Source organism: Lithobates pipiens, unplaced genomic scaffold, assembly GCF_037356315.1.
Source record: "Lithobates pipiens isolate NorthernLeopardFrog02 unplaced genomic scaffold, aLitPip1_a1.2 Scaffold_3, whole genome shotgun sequence".
Taxonomy (NCBI): Eukaryota; Metazoa; Chordata; class Amphibia; order Anura; family Ranidae; genus Lithobates; species Lithobates pipiens.
Window position 1 is genome coordinate 238,389,815 of NW_027507790.1, and position 24,281 is coordinate 238,414,095.

Here is a 24,281-nt window from a genome sequence, read left to right on the forward strand (position 1 = left end):
AAGCATGTAGCTCAGGATAGGCACTACAAGTCCCAGCAATGCAAAACCTACTAGGTAACAAGGGAAGTATTAGTGTTGTAACGAACGGCCCAGTGTTTGTGTTGTGTGTAACTTCACTTCCGTAACATTATGTGATGGTTTCGCTGAACTGTATTGCCGAAACTATGTTGGAACGCACGGCGCAAGTGTTTGGAACGCATCGCGCATGCGCAGTACGCAACAACGTGGCCCGTGTTTGTGTTGTGTGTAACATCACTTCCGTAACATTATGTGATGGTTTCGCTGAACTGTATTGCCGAAACTATGTTGGAACGCACGGCGCGAGCGTTTGGAACGCATCGCGCATGCGCAGTACGCAACAACGTCACTTCCGCACCATCCTGTGATAGGCAGCAAACTGTGACACTACACTGGCAAACCTGGCAGTCTTATATTACAGAGGAAATAGAAACAGAGAGATCTGATGGGCTGGCCAGCCCGTCAATCAAATACACAGATTCAAAGAGGTAGATGGCTGGAGACTGAAGTGAATGTAAATATGAGTAAGAAGCTTGCTGATTAATAGTGGAAGATAAGTTTATAACGTTTGCAGAAATCGATCAATTCACTAATTGATTAAATACATAAATATAAAATGTATAAATATACCTCAAATTTAAAATGAATACATTTTTATAAGTAAATTAATTAAAAAATGAATTAAGAAAATTATTAGCAATTTGGAAATCAATTGATTATTATAAATTATAATGAATTAATAAAATGGTGAGAATGGAGGAAAGAGAGGACTCTATGCTAGGTATAATATTAAGTTTCTAAGTTATATCATGACCAAAACATCATGTACATGTTCACAACATGCAGTTGTAAACATGTACATGTGCAACAAACGCATGTATATACGTGAGTATATACAAACATCTTTCTGTCCCAATACTCTCTAGAGGGAACATACTATTGTATAAAAAAGGGGAAGGGGGAAGAGAAAAAAAAAAAAAAAAAAAAAGGGGGGGGAGGGGGTGGTAAAAACAAAAACAAAAAGGGGGGGTGGTAAAAAAAAAAAAAAAAAGCGGTGCCAAATGTGTGTCTGTTGCCCAAATGAGCTATTTAGTGGATAAAACTGGGTATCCATTCGCCAGTAACCGGGCAACCCACTGAGGCATGACCAGGGGAAAATCACACCAGCACCTGATTAAATAACAGTGCTGATTTCGATCTCCTCGTTCATTCCTCTAGGCGACATAGTATCCAAAGTGAAAATCCAATACGTTTCCTGACGACACAGTCTTTTGAAACGTTCTGCTGGGGGAAATTTATCTGGAATTGATTCAAGGACCCAAACTTTTAGATCCTTGGATGATTGTTTATGATATTCTAGAAAGTGGCGGGGGACACTGTGTTTAGGGAGACCAGCATCGACAAATCTGCAATGTTCCCCAAATCTGGCTCTAAGGGCTCTGATTGTACGGCCCACATATAGCATGCCACAAGGGCAGGCTAGACAGTAAACCACAAACATGGAAGAACAGTTATGGAAGGTGTTTCATCTTTTTTATGCCTAACCCCCCGATCCAGCCCCAACAAAAGAAAACACGACGACGACGAGGCAGGAGAGGGGGCAGATCTAAACACACCACACCCAGAAAAAATGCGGAGACTGTAAAGATCTTCAATTTGTCTTCCATTACATTTACTGATGATGAACTGTCATTATTACAACGAGGTCTAAATTTCGCCCCTACTATTCCACTTAATCCATTTACCATTTTCAAAGATTTGAACAAATTCATCCGAAATATTACTCTCAAGAGACATTTCAGTCTACAGGCCAACAAACACAAAGATACCATAGTAGCCAATGTCAACACCATCCCAGTGCCTGACACCATTTTCGATACCTCCATAGAAATACGAGCCATGAGCGATTTGATGGAACTATGGGAGGATTGTGATAATATGGAGCAAATCCTTGAATTCCAACAACTAGCCCATTCTCCACCTATTAAACATACCTCTTTTAAACCAAAGTCTATCTTTAACCCCACACATAACAAAGGCCCCTACATAGAATCATTTTATCAGGTGGTATATTCAGAACTTCTGGAAATATGTAAACAATCCAAATCCATACATAATAAAGCCAATCTCACCTCTCAAGAACGTCTAGCTATAAACAACTTAAGTAAGAACGAACAAATAATTATCAAAATGGCAGACAAAGGCGGTGGTATAGTCATTCAAGACCGAGCCACCTATCTTGATGAATCACACCGCCTACTTTCTGATCGTAGCACATATACAAAACTAAAAACAGACCCTTTACCAGATTTCATCAAGGAATCCAAGAATTTGATTACCATAGCTTCATCTGAGGGTGTCCTTTCTAAAGCTGAAGCCTCTTTCTTCCATAGAGAATATTACAATGTACCGTACTTCTACCATCTTCCAAAGGTACACAAGAACCTTGAGAATCCTCCTGGACGTCCCATTGTGGCATCCATGGAGAGTATTACCACCAGTTATTCTCTCTACATCGATCAATTCCTCCAACCTCTGGCCCAAGCTCTCCCCTCGTATATCCGGGATGGTACCCATCTCCTAGAGTTATTACAACCATATACTTGGGAACCAACATATCTGTGGGTATCGTTGGATGTGTGTTCATTGTACACCTCGATCCCGCATGAGGTTGGACTACAGGCGGTTTTGCATTTTTTATCCGAGGACAGTGACATCAATTCCAGACAGTCACAGTTTATTCTGAAAGCGACCAGATTCTGCCTGGAACATAATTACTTCAACTTTGAGGATGATTATTACCTTCAGAATACTGGGACTGCTATGGGGGCAAATTTTGCCCCCAGTTATGCAAATCTCACGATGGGCCTATGGGAGACCAGGTACATATGGGCACATAACCCATTCGCAGCGCACCTGGTCTTCTATGGGCGCTACATCGATGACATTATTATCATCTGGGATGGTCCTCTTCATACTGTACAGGAATTTCTATCACACTGCAACTCTAACAATTTTGGTCTTTCCTTTACCTCAGAAATAAATGCCACTTCTCTTTGTTTTTTGGACCTGGAACTCAGTCACCAAGAGTCCACAATTATAGCTAAAGGTTACACCAAGCCCACATCAGGGAACTCTTTTTTACATTTCACCAGTTGTCACCATCCGAGATGGGTTAAAAATGTCCCCAAAAGTCAATTTTGCCGGTTACGGCACAATTGCACTAGGTTGGAGGACTATAATGCACAAAGTGTTCACCTCAAACAGAAATTTATAGAGAAAGGCTACCCCCCAGACCTCATCGATCAGGCTCATATGGTTTACAATACCAATGACATTCCAAAATCAAAACAGCGATCACAAGAAAATGTAGGAACAAGATTCATAACCCAATATCACAACAAACACTGGAAAATGGAGAGCGTTTTCAAAAAACACTGGTCTATACTACAGCAAGACCCACACTTAAAAACCAGTATTCCTACAGTGCCACAATTTGCCTATAGGAAGGCTCCAAATATAAAAGGGAAAATCGCTCCTAGCAAAATTAAATATGCCCAATCTATATCCAATAACATTCAACTAACACTCATTCCTCTGGTGGGCATGTTTCAGTGTAAAAAATCCCTGTGCCTGACTTGTGCTCATATTGAACATGGTCAAAAATCCTTTGCTCATAAGGGTAAGACATACACATTCAACACCTTCCATAACTGTTCTTCCATGTTTGTGGTTTACTGTCTAGCCTGCCCTTGTGGCATGCTATATGTGGGCCGTACAATCAGAGCCCTTAGAGCCAGATTTGGGGAACATTGCAGATTTGTCGATGCTGGTCTCCCTAAACACAGTGTCCCCCGCCACTTTCTAGAATATCATAAACAATCATCCAAGGATCTAAAAGTTTGGGTCCTTGAATCAATTCCAGATAAATTTCCCCCAGCAGAACGTTTCAAAAGACTGTGTCGTCAGGAAACGTATTGGATTTTCACTTTGGATACTATGTCGCCTAGAGGAATGAACGAGGAGATCGAAATCAGCACTGTTATTTAATCAGGTGCTGGTGTGATTTTCCCCTGGTCATGCCTCAGTGGGTTGCCCGGTTACTGGCGAATGGATACCCAGTTTTATCCACTAAATAGCTCATTTGGGCAACAGACACAAATTTGGCACCGCTTTTTTTTTTTTTTTTTACCACCCCCCCTTTTTGTTTTTGTTTTTACCACCCCCTCCCCCCCTTTTTTTTTTTTTTTTTTTTTCTCTTCCCCCTTCCCCTTTTTTATACAATAGTATGTTCCCTCTAGAGAGTATTGGGACAGAAAGATGTTTGTATATACTCACGTATATACATGCGTTTGTTGCACATGTACATGTTTACAACTGCATGTTGTGAACATGTACATGATGTTTTGGTCATGATATAACTTAGAAACTTAATATTATACCTAGCATAGAGTCCTCTCTTTCCTCCATTCTCACCATTTTATTAATTCATTATAATTTATAATAATCAATTGATTTCCAAATTGCTAATAGTTTTCTTAATTCATTTTTTAATTAATTTACTTATAAAAATGTATTCATTTTAAATTTGAGGTATATTTATACATTTTATATTTATGTATTTAATCAATTAGTGAATTGATCGATTTCTGCAAACGTTATAAACTTATCTTCCACTATTAATCAGCAAGCTTCTTACTCATATTTACATTCTCTTCGGTCTCCAGCCATCTACCTCTTTGAATCTGTGTATTTGATTGACGGGCTGGCCAGCCCATCAGATCTCTCTGTTTCTATTTCCTCTGTAATATAAGACTGCCAGGTTTGCCAGCTAATCATGGTCTGATGAAGAAGCTGTAGCTTCGAAATGCATTACCATTCCTTGCCACTGTGAATAATCACATTTCCTGTTCCTGTGAAGTCACGACCAGCTGCTTCTTGTTTCCTGCCTCCTGGTTCCCAGCATTTTCTGGATCCCTGTAAGATCACACCAGTGCCCCAGGCTGCAAAGGGAAGACATTTATGAGACTCCAGGACTGGCGATTTTCACTGCATACTGAACTCATCTAATTTAACCTGTGAGTTACTACTTGTTTTTATTAAATATATGATTTATACTGCACTCAGTCTGGCGCCCCTCTGTTCCCATTTCAACTCAATAATGAACTCTACAGACTAAGACTGGGATGCCATTAAAGTTCATGTGCGTGTAAAGACGGCCGTCCCAATACTTTTGATAATAACGTGTATGTGCAGACGGGACACCTGACATTAAAGTGAACCTGTTGCTTTGCCCTAATTGCTTAGTATGTCGGATCTAGTGACATTATTCCTCCCTCAACTTTTTGACTGTTTTGGAATTGCATCTTATATGTCTTTGCCTTGCAGGAATGCCATGTTCAAAACACTGCGCGTGAATATGCCAAGATTTATGCAGCAGAAGCTGAGGAACTGAAAGAGTTTGGGACAGTTCCAGAGTAAGTGACGTGTGTGAGAAGTGCATTCATGTTTAGCGTTATCTGTTGCACTTTTAGGACACATTCATATGGGCTGTGGCTTGAAACACAGTGGCTTGCGTTGTGTGCACTGCCCAGCCCCATCCAGCCACAGCAGCTGTCAGCCTCTCATAGTTTTACAGGTAGGTGGTAGTGAGGCTGCACAGGGCTCCTGTGTGGGATGTATACATGCTGGATCCACAATGCTTTTCTTTACTGCTACAGCAGAAATTATTACACATGTGCAATTTGTTTCGTTCCGAATTCATTTTTTTATGAAAATCCAAATTTTTCAGAATATTCGTAAATTCAAATATCCTAAAATTTGGAAATTCATACATTTGGAAATTCGTACATTTGCACATTCGTAAATTCGTACATTTGCAAATCCGTAAATTCGTACATTCGTAAATTCGTACATTAGTAAATTTGTATATTAGTAAATTTGTAAATTCAGAAATCTGAAATAATAATTAACTAATAATAACTTAACTATTACTAAGTATTAAATTATAGGTATTGTAATTTCCTTTCAAATTTGGCTGTTAATGAAGGTAACAAATGCAAATGTATCCAAAGTTACGAATTATCAAACGAATGGAACGTAATGAATTAATAATAATAAATAAGAATATTATTTATTTATTTCCGTTCCATTCGTTTAGATGCGGCATTCGTTATTTCGGATAATTTGTAACTTTGGATAAATTCGTATTCATTACATTCACTGACAGCCAAATTATATCCCAGCCTGCTTAGTGCAGTGCCCGGTAGCCTTTGTTTTTCTTGCCCCTCCTTTTACGCCCGCAGTAGGAGCGTTGCTTTTATCTTGCCAGGGATCATGGGAGATTTGCTGTTCTTAGATATCAGATGTGAAAAGGTTGTTTGAAACTCAGTCCCTCTGCCTCCTGCATGTCGGAGGGGCACCTGTGTCTGTCTATTAGCAGCAGCCAGCTACTTGGAATTGTAGAGAAGCTGCGGAATTCATTTCTGACATTTTACTGACGGATCAGAGAGCAGGAGGAGGCCAGGAAGAGGTGCACTATTATCCATTCGGGGGGCAAAAGAATTCATTTCTTCAATGGTACTTGTAGCATAGGGCTGAGTGAAAGACTATTACAAAGAATACAACTACAGCTGTGATGTAAAGAAGAAACATGGTGACCTCTCCTTTGAAAACGCTCAATCTGACCCTTTGGCTTCAGTCTCCAGGAGAAGTATGCAGTTCAGGCTTTGACTTTACTTGCTACATGCTTGTTCTGGGTTCATTTTTGTGGCATACCTTTATTTTATTTTTTTTACATTTTTATTGTGGAAATAAAAGTTCACAATTTTGAAAAAAAAAGAAGTTCACAAAATACTAAAAAGATCATGACAGAGGAGGAGAGGGAAGTCCTCCCCTCAATGATAGAGTATACATCTTACTTGAAAATGGGCTTAAAGTTACATCTTGATGGCTACATTCAAAGTCAAAAGTCTATAAGGGAACATCTAGGTCAGGCTTTCTCAACCTTTTAACCCTAGTTGAACCCCAAAAATAATTTTCAAGTCTCAAGGAACCCTTACTAAAACCAATTCATCAGGAGTCAATAGAATAAATGCCCCTTATACTGTTGGTCAATAGGAAGAATGTTCCCCTTAAAATGCTGCTCAGAATGCCACCAAGACAGCTAAAAATATATTTTGTGTCATGCGGCTGACTTTGCGTGATGCTGAACCTTGAACTCCGTAGACACCATCAAAAAGATGGTTCATCAGCCACAGGTCAAGGAACCCCTAGCAACCTTTGGAGAAACCCCAGGAACCCTGGTTGAGAATGGCTGATCTAGGTAGTCAGCGAGGACACTGCTTCTCAGATAAGAGGTGGTGTCTGGTGTGGGGGGAGAAAAGAGGAAGGGCAGGAGGAGGAAAGTAGGGGAAAAAAGAGGACATAGAGCTTGAGTGTATGTGATAGCATAGCTTATTATGAACCTAAACAGTTGTATTAGGAACGGCGGCTCCATTCTAGAAGTGGTATGACGGTATTGGGAGAGGCAGTCATCTGTACTCAGGTGTATCATGTTTAGCAGGTGTCAGAGTGGGAGTGGGATCCTTGTGGTGTCGGACAACCATGGAAGCCAAAGTTCAGTGAATTTGTTCATTGTTAAATGTGTTTTGGCAAAGAGAAATTCCATGTGGCAGTGATCGTTAATCGATGAGATAACAGTAGAGAGTGGTGGAAGAATGAGATTTTCCCAAGAACACGCTACTGCTAAATGGGCTGTGTAACAATGGCGTGATATTTAGAGGGCCATGATGATAGGCCTAGACCAAAGAGAGCCACCTGAGTTGTTAGTATACATGAGATACCACTAATGTCCTGTAGTAAGGATGAGCTCAGGTGTGCTCGCAACCCGCACGTGTAGAGCCCGCCAGGAAGTTGGCACTGCACAGCGCTAATTAGAGGCAGTGAGACATTTCTCGATCTCTGCAGCCGCACATCAGGAAATGTCTCACTGCCTTTGATTAGCGCTTTGCAGTGCCAACTTCCTGGTGGGCTCTACACATGCAGTTTGCCAACACGCCTGAGCTCATCCTTATCCTGTAGTAGATTAGCAATACTTTTCCAAAAGGAGGCTATGTGGGGGCATTCCCACCATATGTGGAATGTGTTACCGTCGATGTCACAGTTGCTCCAACATTTGGGAATATTCAGGCTAATCTATTTGGCGTGTAGTACCATTGGAAATACATTTTCATTACTGTCTCCCAGTGCGCTACATTCCTGGAGAGAAGAGAGGTAGTTGTAGAGCTTGATACCACGTGTTAAAGGGCATGTTGATTTGAAGTGTTGCTTCCCAGAAGGTCACCTGGAAGGGTTTCATGTTCGGGTCAGGATAGCAGATCATAGATATGGGGAATACCTTTTGTTTTATTTGCTGGTGAGTTGTAGAACATGAGCATGTCCTTTGTTATTTTATTAGTGGGGCATACCTTATTTTGGATGCAGTGATGTTATCACAGGGTTTCTGTGATTCTCTATGCAGTGAGGGCAGATCATAGCTGGTAGGAGGGGCCAGCTTGGTACTGTACATACGGTAGGTTCCTAAAAGCCATCACAGCAATGTATCTCAATACTCCTCTCAAGAGCCCTCAGCCTTAATGAAAACTGTGGGCTGGCTCTTGGGAGGTGTTATGTAATTATTAAAATACCGTGATGGGTGGATGTCAGTCTGGAGAAGTGGGCATTCCTAAGCAGACTCGTGCCGATGCCCACATGTGATGTTGAGGCTCCATTATTGAAAGCATAAAATCAATAAGATCTCTTTTAGAAGGGGTGAGGAAAAATTGCAATGGCACAACCTGCTTATTAAGTTCAATGGGGCTGTGCCGTGCAATTGCGTACCTTCGTATTGAGTTCAATAGGGCCTTTTAATGCAATGACACAACTTGCCTATTGAGTTCAATGAGGCCATGCCCTGCAATGGCACAACCTGTCTATGTAGTTCAATGGGGCCTTGTTGTGCAATGGCACAATTTGCCCATTGAGTTCAATGGGACCATGCTGTGCAATGGCGTATCCTGCCTATTGAGTTCAATGGGGCCTTGTTGTGCAATGGCATAACTTTCCTATTGAGTTCAATGGGGCCATGCCATGCAATGGTGTAACCTGCCTGTTGAGTTCAATGGGGCCTTGTCGTGCAATGGCATAGCTTGCCAATTGATTTCAATGAGACCTCGCCATACAATGGCACAACCTGTCTATTGAGTTCAACAGGGCCATGCTGTGCAATGATGTAACCTGCCTATTGAGTTCAATGGGGCCTTGTTGTGCAATGGCGTAACCTGCCTATTGAGTTCAATAGGGCATGTCGTGCAATGGCACAACTTGCCCATTGAGTTCAATGGGACCTCGCCATGCATTGGCACAGCCTGTCTATTGAGTTCAATGGAGCCATGCTGTGCAATGGCGTAACCTGCCTATTGAGTTAAATATGGTCTTGTTGTGCAATGGCACAACTTGCCAGTTGCGTTCAATGGGGCCTTGTTGTGCAATGGCACAACTTGCCCATTGAATTCAATAGGACCTCGCCATGCAATGGCACAACCTGTCTATTGAGTTCAATGGGGCCATGCTGTGCAATGGCATAACCTGCCTATTGAGTTCAATGGGGCCCTGTTGTGCAATGGCAAAACTTGCCTATTGAGTTCAATGGGGCCATGCCTTGCAATGGCACAAATTGCCTATTGAGTTCAGTGGGGCCTTGGCGTGCAATGGCACAACCTGTCTATTGAGTTCAATGGGGCCATGCTGTGCAATAGCGTAACATGCCTACTGAGTTAAATAGAGCTTTGTTGAGCAATGGCACAACTTGCCAATTGAGTTCAATGTTACCTCGCCATGCACTGGAGTAACCTGCCTATTGAGTTAAATTGGGCCATACAATTGAGTTTAATGGAGCTAAGCCAAGCAATGATGCAACTTATCTATTAAGTTAAATTGGGCTTCACCATGCAATGGCACGCTTCTGCAGCATTATAGGGTTAAATCATGTGGAGATGAGGCTTTATAATGCCTCCTCACCCTCTGTCCAATGTCATTGCTTTTTGGAGGGCACTGCACTCCACCACAAGTCTGAAAGATTCCTAAAAGGATGGGAAAGGGACAGTGAGGCTTGTTTGTAGTGGGAAGCACAAGATGATGCTGGTTGTCCTCCCGCCATGAAATGGTTAAAGGCAATACCAGGCACATTCTAACACACTACAACACACCAGAAGCAGTACAATCATTACACTCATTTGAACCCAGACCCTCATTTTCCTGTGTCACTGCCCTACACCAGACTACTCCTAACTGCAGCTCTCCGGCAAAAACAAATGTCTACAAAAAAATCTGCCAAACTAGATGACGGAACTTCCAAACAGGAAGTTAAAACTACTGCAATACTCTTCACAAGCCATCCAATACAATAAAAACTTGAGTCATGAATTTTTGAATGGTGAAGTATCTTTGTGAATATGCCAGGAACCCTGGGAAGGAGCGGCATTTACTAAGTGCTCACTGACAGATGAATCTATCATTAGCCGCAGTGGTACAGTCAGTGCTATCCGCTCACTGTGGAAGAGACACCTTCCGCCAAGATCCTGGCAATCACAGAGGTAAAAGCAGAGAGTTCTCTGGGCACATTGATTAAAGAAGACATTAATTAGATGTTCTGTCCTGCCGGGGAGAAGGAACACACTGATAGGAGGGAAGGAGCCGCTGCTGGCATTAATAAGGTTCACACTGGCTTCAACCTACAACTCTGCATGGAATCATTTTACTTGAAATAATCACTTTAAAGCCAAACTCCGGGCAAATTACTAAATACACAGGAGAAGTTCAAATATTGGAGCTGGTTTACCTGCCAAAGAATCTGTATCTGTGTCCATCCAGTTCAGGGGTTTACACAGCTCTGCTACACAGTACAGTCAGGTGGATGACACTGAAGTCATCTCTGCACTCTTAGTGCGGGTTCACACAGTGACTCTGAAGCCAACCCATACAGCGCAACTTGAAGAATGACTTCTGTATAGAAGTCAATGCAAGCCACTCCAAAGTCACCCCAAAGTAGTACAGGAACCTCAGACTGTTGAGTCTCTCCTATTAGAATGGTTCCATTGCAATGTAATAGATGCGCGACTTGTCAGGCGGCTAAATCTAAATTTACCCCTCTTCATGACCAGGCCATTTTTTTGCAACAATTGCATGGTCGTGCATTCATGCACATAAGTGAAATGTATATCATTTTTTTCTCACTAATAAAGCGTTCGTTTGGTGGTATTTGATCACCACTGCGTTTTGTATCTTTTGCGCTATAAACTATATAAGACCAACAATTTTGAAAAAATAAAAAACAATATACTTTCCGCTATAAAACATATAAAATAAAAAATAATTAAAAAATATAATTTTTTCATACATTTTGGGCAATATGTATTCTGCTATATATCTTTGGTAAAAAAAAAATCCCAATAAACATATATGAATTGGTTTGCGCAAAAGTTATAGAGTCTACAAACTAGGGCAAATACTGGATTTTTTTTTTTAAATATCAGTAATGGCAGCTATCAGCGACTTATAGTGGGATTGCAAAATTGCAGTGGATAGTCTGACACTTTTTGACATTTTGCAGGAATTAGTGACACCAATACAGCGATCAGTGCTAAAAATATGCACTGTCACTGTACTAATGATACTGGCTGGGAAGGGGTTAAACATCTAGGGAAAGGGGTTAAATGTGTTCCTAACCAGTGTTTATGTGTCTACTGTGTTAGGTGCTTTCACTAAAGGGTTTTGATGGATTTTATTGCCTGCATTTCAGGGAAAGAAGATCCATCACTTCCCCCTGTCATGACGGAGCTCTGCCTTGTTTACATAGGCAGGACTCTGTTCTGTGTCTCTCCTCGCCAATCAGCAGGTGCCAGCGGTATATCCTTCGCCCGGCACCCGCTGATCGGCTTTTGCAGTGTCTAATCATAGTACAGCCACAGTGCATGCTCCCTACCTGGAAGTGCCAGATCACATACTAAGTACGTGATCCAGTGCAGGAGAGCCATATATCTAAGTGATAGGGTCAGCAAACACCATATTTTCAGGTATTTGCACTGCAAAACATTTAATGATTTAGTAAAGTTTTTTAAAGGCAAAACATTTTTCAATCGAGCAGTTTTTATTGCTGCCTTTGCCCCCATTAGGGAAATTGACCCTCTCCATTTGTCAAGTTTACTGTGATCACCGAGAGTAAAAGTGAAAGAACAACCCAAATTTTGGGTTGTCACTAGAACAATAACAGAGGGGGAATCGTCCACTTCTTCTTGTGACCCTATAATGCAGACCCACCCCAAACATGCTCATCCATGTCTTTATGGACCTTGCTTTGTGCTCTGGGGCGCAGTCATGTTGGAACAGGAAGAGACGATCCCCAAACTGTTCCCACAAAGTTGGGAGCATGAAATTGTCCAAAATGTCTTGGTATGCTGATGCCATAAGAGTTACCTTCACTGGAACTAATTGGCCAAGCCCAACCCCTGAAAAACATCCCCACACCATAATCCCCCCTCAACCAAATGATTTGGACCAGTGCTCAAAGCAATGTCCATAAAGACACGGATGAGCGAGTTTGGGGTGGAGGAACTTGACTGGAGTGCGCAGAGTCCTGACCTCAATCTGATAGAACATCCTTGGGATGAATTAGAGCGCAGACTGCGAGCCAGGCCTTCATGTCCAACATCAGTGCCTGACCTCACAAATGCGCCAAATCCGTCAAAATTTGGTGTGATTGTGTGTGGCCAATTCCGTTCATTTGGAAAGTCCATCGGAACTCTGCCGAAAGTCAGTCGGAAAGACCGTCGGACCTAGTCCCTCTAAAAGTCTGGTTGTGTGTACGCGGCATTATACGTATGTTCTTCTGGCGGCCCCTATTGATCATCAATTGATCCAAAAGAGAGTTGAATACCTTTTCATGATATTTTGACCTGTCTCCACTCCTTCCATTCTATGCCCCAGTGCTGCTATGTCCTCCATAAAGCCCTTCAATAGCTTGTTTACATGATGCTTCAATAGTAGAAATAAGTATTGAATATCTGCTTTAGGTGTCCGTTTATGAAGCAGTAAACAGCGGTGAGCCCAAGGATCGCCACTGATCACAGTCCATAAACGGTTTATGAAACAGAGATAATCGGGGAAGAACATGTTTCAACATGAATGTTCTCCCGCCGATGATCTCCTCACACTGAAAATCCTCATTGACTGACACAGAAAAACTGACAGTTTTTTTTTTTTTTTTTCGAAAAGGAACGTTTATTGAGCATGAAAAAAAATACATAGGATAACAGAAACACATGTGGGGTGCAACATGCACCAAATATACGGATAAAACAGCTGTTAACAATAGCATGGGCTGAGAGATCAGTCCTCTGTTTACAAGTTTAATAGTACATTAACAAGAGTAGTGCGGTGTGTTCAAGGAGGGGGGAAGAGAGGATCTCAGGGACTGGGAGTCGCAGGCAAATCCACAGCCCAGGTTGCGTAAGGTTGTTCAGAGGGGGGGGAACATGGAACCATCATCCTGGGGCGGGGACCCCTCCTTCAGCTACGGGGGTCAACAGGTCTCATCGGGCCGGCACAATAGCTACAGGTTACACTGGGCTGTACATGTATCCGGATCCCCCACCCACTTATCCCATATCTTGGCAAACTTGCCCGGGCAGCCCCTATGTGTATACAGCAACTTTTTATAGGGGAGAGTGGCGTTAACAGCCGCCTTCCATTGCCAGGCAGTGGGGGATGTTGAGCTCAACCAGGTGCGGGCTATCTGCAGCCTGGCAAGATATAGAGTCTCTTGCAGGAAGGTAGTCAGAATCCTTGTCTCCTCGGGTACAAGGAGAATCCCCAGCAAACACTGGCGGGGACAGAGCGTCAACGGGGAGCCCATTTGGTCATGGAGGAAGTCAACAATCTGTTTCCAGTAAGCCTGCAGCTCAGGACAGGACCAAAGGAGATGGTAGAACGGGGCTTGGGGATCACCACACTTAGGGCATGTCGGATCGTAGCCAGGTCTAAATTTGGACAGCCGCCTAGGGGTTAAATATGACCTGTGTAGCATGTAAAGGTGTGTAAGTCTGTCTGAGAGTTTAGGGGAGACCAGCTTAGGAGTATCTAACGCATTTTCCCAGTCCGCGTCCTCGATAACCCCCACGTCCTCCTCCCATCGAGTCTTGAGTCGATATGCACGGATGGTTGCCCCCGGCGTGAGTAAGTTGTTGTAGAAGAAAGAAATCATTTTCTTAGGGTCGTCTCCTAGTACCGCCGTCACTATCGGGAGTGTCTCAAGTCTGGGGATAGGGGATCCGAATAGAGAGTTAAAGCGGAGGTCCACCCTAAAGTGGACCTTCCGCTCATCGGAACCCTCCCCCCCTCCGGCGCCACAATTGGCACCTTTCAGGGGGGAGGGGGGTGCAGATACCTGTACAGTACAGGTATTCTGCACCCACTTCCGGAATAGCTCTCTGCGGAAAGGGGCGTAGATTACGCCCCTTTCCGCAAGTGCCCGCCCCTTTCCGCAAGTGCCCCACTGCCTGCTGGGAAACACACAGATCCCAGAGGCAGCGGGGACCGTCCTTATTGCGCAGCGCGGCTCGCGCATGCGCAGTAGGGAACCGGGAAATGAAGCCGAAAGGCTCCATTTCCTGATTCCCATAGCCAAGATGGCGGCGGCAGCACCCGACAGACGATCTAGAGATCGGCTTCGGGTGCCGACATCGCGGGCGCGCTGGACAGGTAAGTGTCACTATTTTAAAAGTCAGCAGCTGCAGTATTTGTAGCTGCTGGCTTTAAAAAAAAAAAAAAACGCGGAGTCCCGGCGGACTCCCGCTTTAAGGGCATGGCGGAGCTGAAGGTATCTAAAGAACATTCGGTTAGGGAGGCCGAATTCGTCTTTGAGGGCTTGGAAGGGTCTGATATTTCCATTGGTAATGACCTGGGACAGAAAAATAACGCCCCCGGCCAGCCACAGAGAGCGGCCGGGGATTCTAGATAGTTCGGGGAGCAAGGGATTATCCCAAAGGGGGGTATGGGAGTGGAACCTGGGGGCCCCAGTAATGGACGTAGCCTGCTGCCAAACCAAGCAATGATGGGACAGCATGCCACTCCCCGAGGTGGGTGATCCCCGGGGGCCGCGCATAATGAGACGGAGCGGATACATGACCGGAGCCGAGTGAGGGGAACACACCAAAGTATTGATCCCTGTCAATCTGATTAAAATAATAGAAGTGGGACAGTTGGGAGGCCAGGTAATAATAGTACAGGTCTGGTAGGGCAGTGCCACCCAGGTGGGAAGGACATTTCAGAACACTCCATGAGAGCTTGTGCCGAGACGAACCCCAAACGAACGTATTTAAGAGGGCCTCCAAGGATTTAAAGGTTCTGAGTGGGATTCGCAGGGGAGCGTGCCAGAACATATAGAGCAGCTTGGGGAGTAGGATCATTTTGACCAAATTTACATGGCCCATCACCCCAAGGGGGAGACGGGACCAAGTCTGGGTTACAGAAACGGACAGTTAATGAAGCTGTGATCTCAGCGCTTCACTGGCGATCTGAGTCAGAATTCACCCTCCAAGATTCACCGGCACAGAGGTGGAGAATCGGGGAGTGAAGAGATTTCTGGGGGATCTGAGGAAGATTATTAACTTCCTTCTACCTCAATCAGACCCCCCAAGACAGTTACCATGTCCGTCTGTGATATATTATGTAGGGGGACTCTTTATTTTCTTAGCATTAACTACGCCATCTGTCCGCGTACTGGGCAGTGATACTTTATCACTGCTTAACCAATTAAGGACCGAGCCTCTTTCTGAGATTTGTTGTTTACAAGTTAAAAACTTTTTTTTTTTGCTAGAAAATTACTTAGAAGCCCCAAGCATTATAATTTTTTTTTCTAACACCCTAGAGAATAAAATGGCGGTCGTCACACTGTATTTGTGCAGTGGTCTTACAAGCGCACTTTTTTTGGGAAAAAAAATGTACTTTTTTGAATTACTAAATAAGACAACAGTAAAGTTAGTCCAGTTTTTTTTTTTTATGTTGTGAAAGATAATGTTATGCCGAGTAAATTGATACCCAACATGTCACGCTTGAAAATTGGGCTCGCTCGTGGGATGGCGACAAACTTTCCTTTTCCCCCCTTAAAAATCTCCATAGGCGATGTTTAACAAATTCTACAGGTTGCTTGTTTTGAGTTACAGAGGATGTCTAGAGCTAGAATTATTGCTCTTGCTCCAACGATCGGGGTGATACCTCACATGTGTGGTTTGAACATAGTTTTTATATGCGGGTGCTACCCAGGTATGTGTTCGCTTCTGCAGGATGGGACACGTTTAAAAAATGTTTTTTTCTTATTTATTTCACATTTATTTTTTATTTTTATACTGTAAACATCCCTTGTAATAGAAAACAAGCATGACAGGACCTCTTAAATATAAGATATGGGATCAAAAAGACCTCAGATCTCATATTTACGCTAAAATGCAATAAAAAAAAGAGAAAAGAAATTGTCATTTAAAAAAATGATAAAAAAAAAAAATGGCCCTTTAGGAGCTATGGGCGGAAGTGACGTTTTGATGTCGCTTCCGCCCTGCAACGTCATGGAGACGGGTGGGGGCCATCTTCCCCTCACTTGTTGTCTCCATGCCCAGCCAGGAGAAGGACCGGAGCACAGTGGGAGGGGAGGGTGCCCTCTCCTGTCGCCGATAAAAGTGATCTTGCAGCGAATCTGCTACAGAGACCACTTTTATCCTGTAGCCGACCGCCCGACGAATACGAGGATACCGGGGTTATGGCAGCTAGCTGCTGCCATAACAACGATATCTGTCCTCAACTTTAGGACGTATATCGGCACGTGCGCTGGTCGGCAAGTGGTTAATAAACAGACATCTCGGTGTTTCTGTGAATTTCTGGTTCTGTAATCTGGTAAAGTCTCACGAGATTCCAGTATCAGGGTTCTCCAATGTTTGAAGCGTTTGTAGATCTCTTCACTCCTCCAAAGGAGAATCGCTCTATAAAGCTTCATAAACTGGCATCCAGAGGAGAATGCCAGAGAATGAAACAGTGACATTTTTTCACTGCTTCATAAAGGGACACCTTAGCGGGAAGAGCTCTTAAATGCTCTCTAAGGTCCCAGTCCATGTCCATCACCTTTGGCTCTGGCTGGAGTATAGTTTTTCTATTAATACATTTATAAGGCAGCGGGTTATCATACTGCACCTGTATAGTGGATATTGATCCTGAGAGGCCAGGGTTAGATGTCAGTTGTCCATGTCCATCCTTTTCAAAATGTCAGTCACTGCTGGGTGTTATATTCCCACTCTTTTCTCCAGCCTTATGCCCTCCAAGAGCCGTCCCATACCCCAGAAAGCTTCCCTCTGTCCCTCTGTAGCCACCATCCATCCCCGGAGGCCTCGGTCCAGAGGACTGCCATGGCTATGGTTTATGCTTGGACTGTCGCCTTGACCCTTGGTCATGGAGTTACTGTTGGGTGTTGTAATCTCATGTCCTTGTGTCAGGATTCCGCAGCCAGGGCAGTCTTTAATATTGATTGGACCCTGGGCAAACATTTTCTTGGGTCCCCCCATACTACTCCCTATTTTTACACAGGACCCCCTTCTCCATACTAACCCCATCATTACATAGGGCCTGCCCCCCCAGCGGTTTCCCCTTGATAGTGTCCAGAGGATGTCAGACGAACACCAGGCACACCCCACCAAACCCTTCGGAGAAGAAGTTCTTCAACGGGTCGAAGGTCTGCTGCTTGACGGGCATGGTGAGGGAGAGGGGTCAGTGTGACTTTGCCTGGGACTCACAGACCCTCTCTCCAGACAAGGTTTACTTTACCAAGCTGGCCAATCACCTCACAGGCTGCAGGCATGACACCCAACCAATCGCCAGTGCCCCCAAAATCTCCTGAGTAATAGCCAGATCCATTTATCAGCTATTTGCAGGCAGCGTGGGCTCAAGGGGCAGCTGCTTTGGGCCCCACAACAAATATTGGGCCTGGGGCAGCTGCCCTTTTGCCTTGTGTTAAAGATGGCCCTGTCCACAGCCCGACCCATGGGACCCTCAGCTATGCTCTGGAGAGCCACATTCCGGCGCTGCGGTCCCTCTCCTCATATCAGGGGAGAACCGCGCCTCGCTCCCTCCTGAGCCACCGCCATCTCCACTGTGCGTCCCGCTTCTCTGCTCTGCGCCGTCAGATACGCCCGTAGCCCACCTGCTTGGCTCCTGCTCCCACCTGGCGTCTGAGCAGCTGTAAGGTGGCATGTGGACATGCTTCCTGCAGGTGAGTAGAGAGCCGCTCACCACCTAATCTCCTGGAGCCCGGGGATCACAGCACGTTCAGTCAGCGTGTCTACTCGTGTCACGCCCCCAACAGCACAATTGTCATTCAAAGTATGACAGCGCAGAAAGCTGAAAAATGGCCTGAGCAGGAGGAGGGGTAAAAGTGCCCAGTAGGTAAGTGGATAAATGAAAGATACAAATTTAAAATATTGTAAGATGGTTTTGTTTAACGTGTTCGATTTTAGTGATTGGTAAACTTGGTCACCTTTAACCAAAATAATGCTTATTATTCTGAAACCCAAAGTAATAATAGATTAAAAAAAGAATGCTAACCAATATAAACACTTATTTCCTATGGTTTTAGTTAAATTAATTAATTTCCAGACGGCCCTAAAATATAATTGATATTCCAAAAAGATATATTTTTTTTAAAGTTTTCTTTCTTTTTATTTTTTAGGATTATCCCAATTTTTCTCATTCACCGTCCAGCAAACAACATCCCATATGCTACCGTGGAGGAGGAGCTAATAGGAGATTTTGTGAAATACTCCGTCAAGGATGGAAAAGAGATCAATTTTCTCCGGAGGGATTCAGAAGCTGGACAGAAATGCTGCACCTTCCAGCACTGGGTGTATGAACGGACCAATGGAAACTTGCTTGTCACAGATTTGCAAGGTGGGATATGTTTACTTTTGTTTCCATATTGTCAGAAGAAGGTGTGCCTTCCATGATATTGCAATACATTAAAGTATATTCAAAGCCAAAAGTGTAGGTAATGGTTAAAGTGGCTGTAAACCTTAGACATGAAATATGAACAAAGCTTATCCTTCTATAGTGTGTACATGTCTCAATCAAGAGCACTAAGTGTCTTTTCTGTCTGCTGTCTAGTTCCTCTGCTGTCTGCATGAGTCACTTCAGACAGGTTTTTCTGACACTAAGAGATACAAAGGTGACAGGGGAGGGAGCTCCAGCACACAGCCTGTGATTGACAACCTCAGCTATGCTCCTGTGTGAAGGGTGGGTGTGTCCCTTCCCCTCAATCAGCTCTCAGAGCTTTCCTCATTGAGTTTTGCAGAGTGTAACTTCAGATCCTCGCCCCCTGTTTTCTGACAGCTCAGACAAGCTGTATAAATTCTGGACTTTGAATGGTTGTAGAGAGGAGAAGACTACAGATAAACAGGTACAACTTCTGTAGGAGGATTTGTTTCATCTCTGTGTATCACCTGAGGTAAGTCACTTCACTGAGTGTATTCAAGGGTTTACAGCCACTTTAAAACTGCCTTCTCCCAGCTCCACTTAAGGTGGCCCTGAATATGAGAGGGCTATACTATCAATTAAATGACCCTTTTACTTTTCCCAGCTTTGGAAAAGAAAAGGGGGACTTTGAACCTGATTTTCAGGCACAAAAACCAACATTTAAATACATTCCCCAATAGTCACAAAGGATATAAATCCACTTTGCGTGCAACAAAAGCCTTTGCAAACAGTTATTGCCTTGTAAAAGTAGCAGTGACATTATCACTGTAATGTACATAGCATGTGCAGAGAGCATGGCTGTTGGAGGGGCTCAGCAAGCTCCACCCACTACAGACTGCCTGCAAAAAACTACAGGAGGAGGCGGAGACCAGACCAGTAACTCTGCACAAGAAGAGAGAGCAGCAGTGAGCGGTCTTTATTACAGGAAGTTCCTACACAGAAGGAAAGTCTCACATTGGATTACTGCGGAGATCTGGAAGAAATTCACAAAGCACACCAAGGTTCCAGAAAGAATACACATGGCTTTTGCATATAGATGACAGTTGCTTTTCCCAGAGTTTTAGGTTTTAACCACTTCCTGGTCGCACTATAGCTGAATGAGGGCTACAGCATGGTCATCACGTTCTGGGAGTGGGTCTATTGACGTTCCCCCCAGAACCATGCCCTTCCTTCAGACACAGTTGATCACAAATTGGAGTAAAGGGCCAAACACAGCGGCCCTTTACCAACTGATTAGCTGTGTCCAATCACAGCTGATCATGATGTAAACACACTTGTCGGTTTTTGGCATTCCTTTGTGAGGAGAGGAGAGCCGGTAACCGGCAAGTGGCAAAGGGGACATCTACACTGATAATCAGGGCACTGGTCATCAGTGTCCTGATGACCAGTGCAGCCCCAACAGTGCCTATCAGTGCAGCCCCAACAGTGACCATCAGTGACGCCCCAACAGTGCCCACCAGTGCTCATTAGTGCTGGCAATCAGTGCCCATCAGTGCCACCAATGAGTGCCTCCTCATCAGTGCCACCTATCAGTGTCTATCAGTGCTGCCTATCAGTGCCCATCAGTGCTGCGTCATAAGTGCCTCCTCATCAGTGCCACCAATGCCACCTCATCAGTGCCCATAAGTGCCGCTTCATCACTTCCCATCAGTGCAGCCTATCAGTGCCCATCAGTGTTGCCTTATAAGTGCCTCCCCATCAGTGGCACCTGTCGTGGATAAACCACCATACTCTTTTGCGCTAATAAGCGCCCATTCAGTCTAATGGTATAATGCATCTTTAAATAACCCATGTCTCCCCTTTGCCCCAGTAAACGGACATAATCACCATCTTAGCGTCATAGCTCCTTCATCTGCCCTCATCTCTTCTACCTTTTATTCATATAAACAATAGAGCCTCATGTTTTCACAATCGACCAATCAAGCACAGGTGTTCCCTCAAACAGGAGGGTTTATACAACAACCAATGAACAATGGGGAGTCTTATGGGCGTGTCTGGGCATGGGCAGCGTGTATGATTTCCCACCCCCTGTCTCTGTAAGCTATCCTCAGCTAGACAATGGAAGCCGCATGGCTGGGTTAAATCATGGACACTGTCCGACCATAACGCACCCAAAGGCTTACGTTTTTACCTTTTTTCGTGAGTCCTTATTCTTCGTTGTTCAGAAAACAACGCATACCTGGGCTATACTACTGTCTCTGTTGACGGGAGATTATCTGCAGGCATAAGCCATGGCACCCCAAATATGTTGCTCAGGCATACAGGGGTGACACGAGCGCACATCCACTAAACCGATAATGTCTTTGCAGAGTGAACACAGTCCCTCCAGACGGTCGTTCTGTGCATCGCACAGCGGCCCTTCGCCGGCCGACATATCCCCACTCCACAAACACTCTTCTACATCCCCAAGGAGCTTTTCACTACCAGACAGATCTCAACCAGGGTCAGTCTGCCCCAGTCAGCTCTTTAAAACAGGCTGCGGGAGTGAAGGGGAGCAGGCTGAAGGAGAAAAATTACCCATTTGCAAAATTTTACAACAGAAATAAAGAAAAACCTTTTTTTTTCTGACTTTTTGGACTTTTTATGTTTTTTTTAGCACAAAAAACCCCCCCAGTAGTGAATAAATACCACCAAAAGAAAGCCCTATTTGTGTAAATGTCACATGAGTGCAGTGTTGCATGACCGCGCAATTGTCATTCAAAGTTCCACAGCGCTGAAAGCTGAAAATTGGCCTGGGCAGGAAGGGGGTGAAAGTGCCCGGTAGGCAAGGGGTTAAGCAGAAGTCTTCTGCTTTGCTTACCTCTCTTATTGCACTATGGTTTTTATCCACCTATAGACCACACAAGAAGAAGTATAGAGCAATATGTAAGGAAAGCTGTAGCCTCTGTAGAGACATGAAGCCATCCATATCTATTCTTCAAAGCAACCAGTTAAGTTGGTTGATGTGGACAACGCCCCTTCTCCTTCCCAATGGTCCTTACAAATCATTCCAACAGTGGTAGGTCATCTCATCCGCTCGTGCTGACCCTAATATATCGCTCTGTACTGCGGCGGGTGAGTGAGAAGCCTGCCAGGGAATGAGATTTCGAGTCCCATTCCCAGCAGGGAACATTCAGATATCAATGTGAAGAAAATCACTGGCACCAGACACATCAGAGCTCTTCTACCATCTGTCTGCTATTTAATGTGACTTACAGCATTCATTTCACAAATTATAGAACACTTCTGCACCGTACCAATTAGAATCATCCGAATTATATCTTTATTTAAAGGGTCAGTCCACTCTAAACTAATATTTCAGGTTTTGGTATATGCATGAAGAACGTCACCCGGGTATATGGAAATTAAAAGTCAGCATATACAAATACTGTAGCTGCTGACATTTAGGAAACAGATACTTCCCATCTTATGGAGCCCAGCACAGTCTTTCCTGTAGCTGACTCTTCTCGGGGCTTCGGAACGTCAGCGCTGCCATCTTGGCTTTGGGATACTAAACAAACACAGTTTAATTGACATTGTCCCTTCTATTTCTGTATGGGGATGATGGCACTGTATTTATTTTAATAAAAAATGTCCTAAACGATATACAGCTGTCACATGACCCAGATTTTCCCAGCCTGACTGCAGGGAAACATAAGCAGGAGGAGCGTCTTGTCCTCTGCTGCTGGTCACATGTTCAAAAACAAAAACAAAAAATAGCCTTTGATAAAACGAAATAAATAATATCAATAAACTGTTTTACATTGTCATACAAAGATATATTTGAAATCAAATCTTTATTAGTTTTTGGCAATAACATGGTGTGGGCAGATTTCTGACAGCCATAGTCTGTGTCACACCCCTCCAGCCTGTGTCTTAGAATAAGAGGGAGGTGAAGCCACCATAAATCTACATGTAATATCCCACTCCCATTGTGTTTAGCTGGTTAGTGGGCATGGAGGAGGAGGGAGTGGGCTGTCCATGACCACTGTATATACGCCCACATGTGTGACTCTATTGTCACCTGGACTGCTCAGATGTGATGGGGTGGAAATGCTCAGCATTGAAACCCGCAGAAAACTGAGCATGTGCAGAGCTGCCACCACAGCTGCAAAATCCCTATCTGGATTGGGGGCATGAACAGAATGTGGAGATAGAGAGCAGTAGGGTCAATAAGTTTTTTTTGCAGAATACAGAAAACAAATCTCATAGTGACTGAGTGAGTATGAACAGCATGCAATACACCATTTATTGATAGTATTTTATGACGTGGGTTTAGTGAGACTTTAACGACTGCACTGGAGCAAGGGGCGCAGGGAGAATGGTTATGTAGCCTCCTGGTATGTGTGGTATTATCCCTGAAGTCGACAGGCGTAGGTAGGGGGTTGAGCTGAGGCAAATTAATAAAAGGTATTTGCTCCCTAAAAAAAAAAAAACTGCCATTTAGTTAGAAGTTGGAGGGATGAAGAGCAAGAGGGTAACTTCAGTTTTCTGGTGCAGGTCCCCTGAAACCCTTTTACTGCCATCGATGTATGGCATATGACGTCGGCAACCGAGGAGGGTGTGCAGATCTCACAATCCATCTGTTGACTTTCAGGCTCTACAGCCAACCACGTGATCACCTTCATGGATCTCTAGAAATGTTCCACCTCCGATCTACCCAGCCCACCAACTTGCACAGTCCCTCCACCACAAATCCCGAGCTCCAATGTCGTACCAGTGAGCCTGGGGCCTACATGATGGATGTCACCAGGTGGGGGGAAGACAAGTGGACATCCCTTGTATATCTATGTACATCCCCTAGTAAGAACCTGGAAGTAGCGTGTCTAATGCGACTTTCAGTTTTTGCTGTCCCATTTCCAGGCCGTTATGGAAAATTTAGAGTACTGAAGTGTGTCGCTGTTTCACAGATGGAGGATCTTCACTCCATCCAGGACAAGAACCTGACATAGATACAGACATGGGACAAGGTCCTCATACTGTATATAGATATGCTGTAGCTACTAATCGGATATTTATGTCCCACGTGGAGATTACTAATACACATTTCTCTCCCTCTGCAGGTGTCGGAATGAAGCTAACAGATGTTGGAATAGCAACCATAAGCAAGGGGTGAGTTTACCGCCATTTCTGACCATCATGTCCATTGCATTTATTTTACCACACGTGTCACATGTACA

The 24,281-nt window shown here is 44.1% G+C and overlaps 1 protein-coding gene across 2 annotated transcripts in view; it reads left to right on the top strand.

The window, feature by feature from the left end:
* The window catches only part of ALPK2 (alpha kinase 2), a 155,812-nt gene that overhangs the window by 106,022 nt on the left and 25,509 nt on the right, over positions 1–24,281 (top strand). For both annotated transcript variants that reach the window (XM_077462921.1, XM_077462920.1), the window contains exons 7-9: positions 5,407–5,495; positions 18,824–19,041; positions 24,165–24,213. In XM_077462921.1, the coding sequence (XP_077319047.1) occupies positions 5,407–5,495; positions 18,824–19,041; positions 24,165–24,213 (356 nt within the window). The remainder of the gene's footprint in view (positions 1–5,406; positions 5,496–18,823; positions 19,042–24,164; positions 24,214–24,281) is intronic.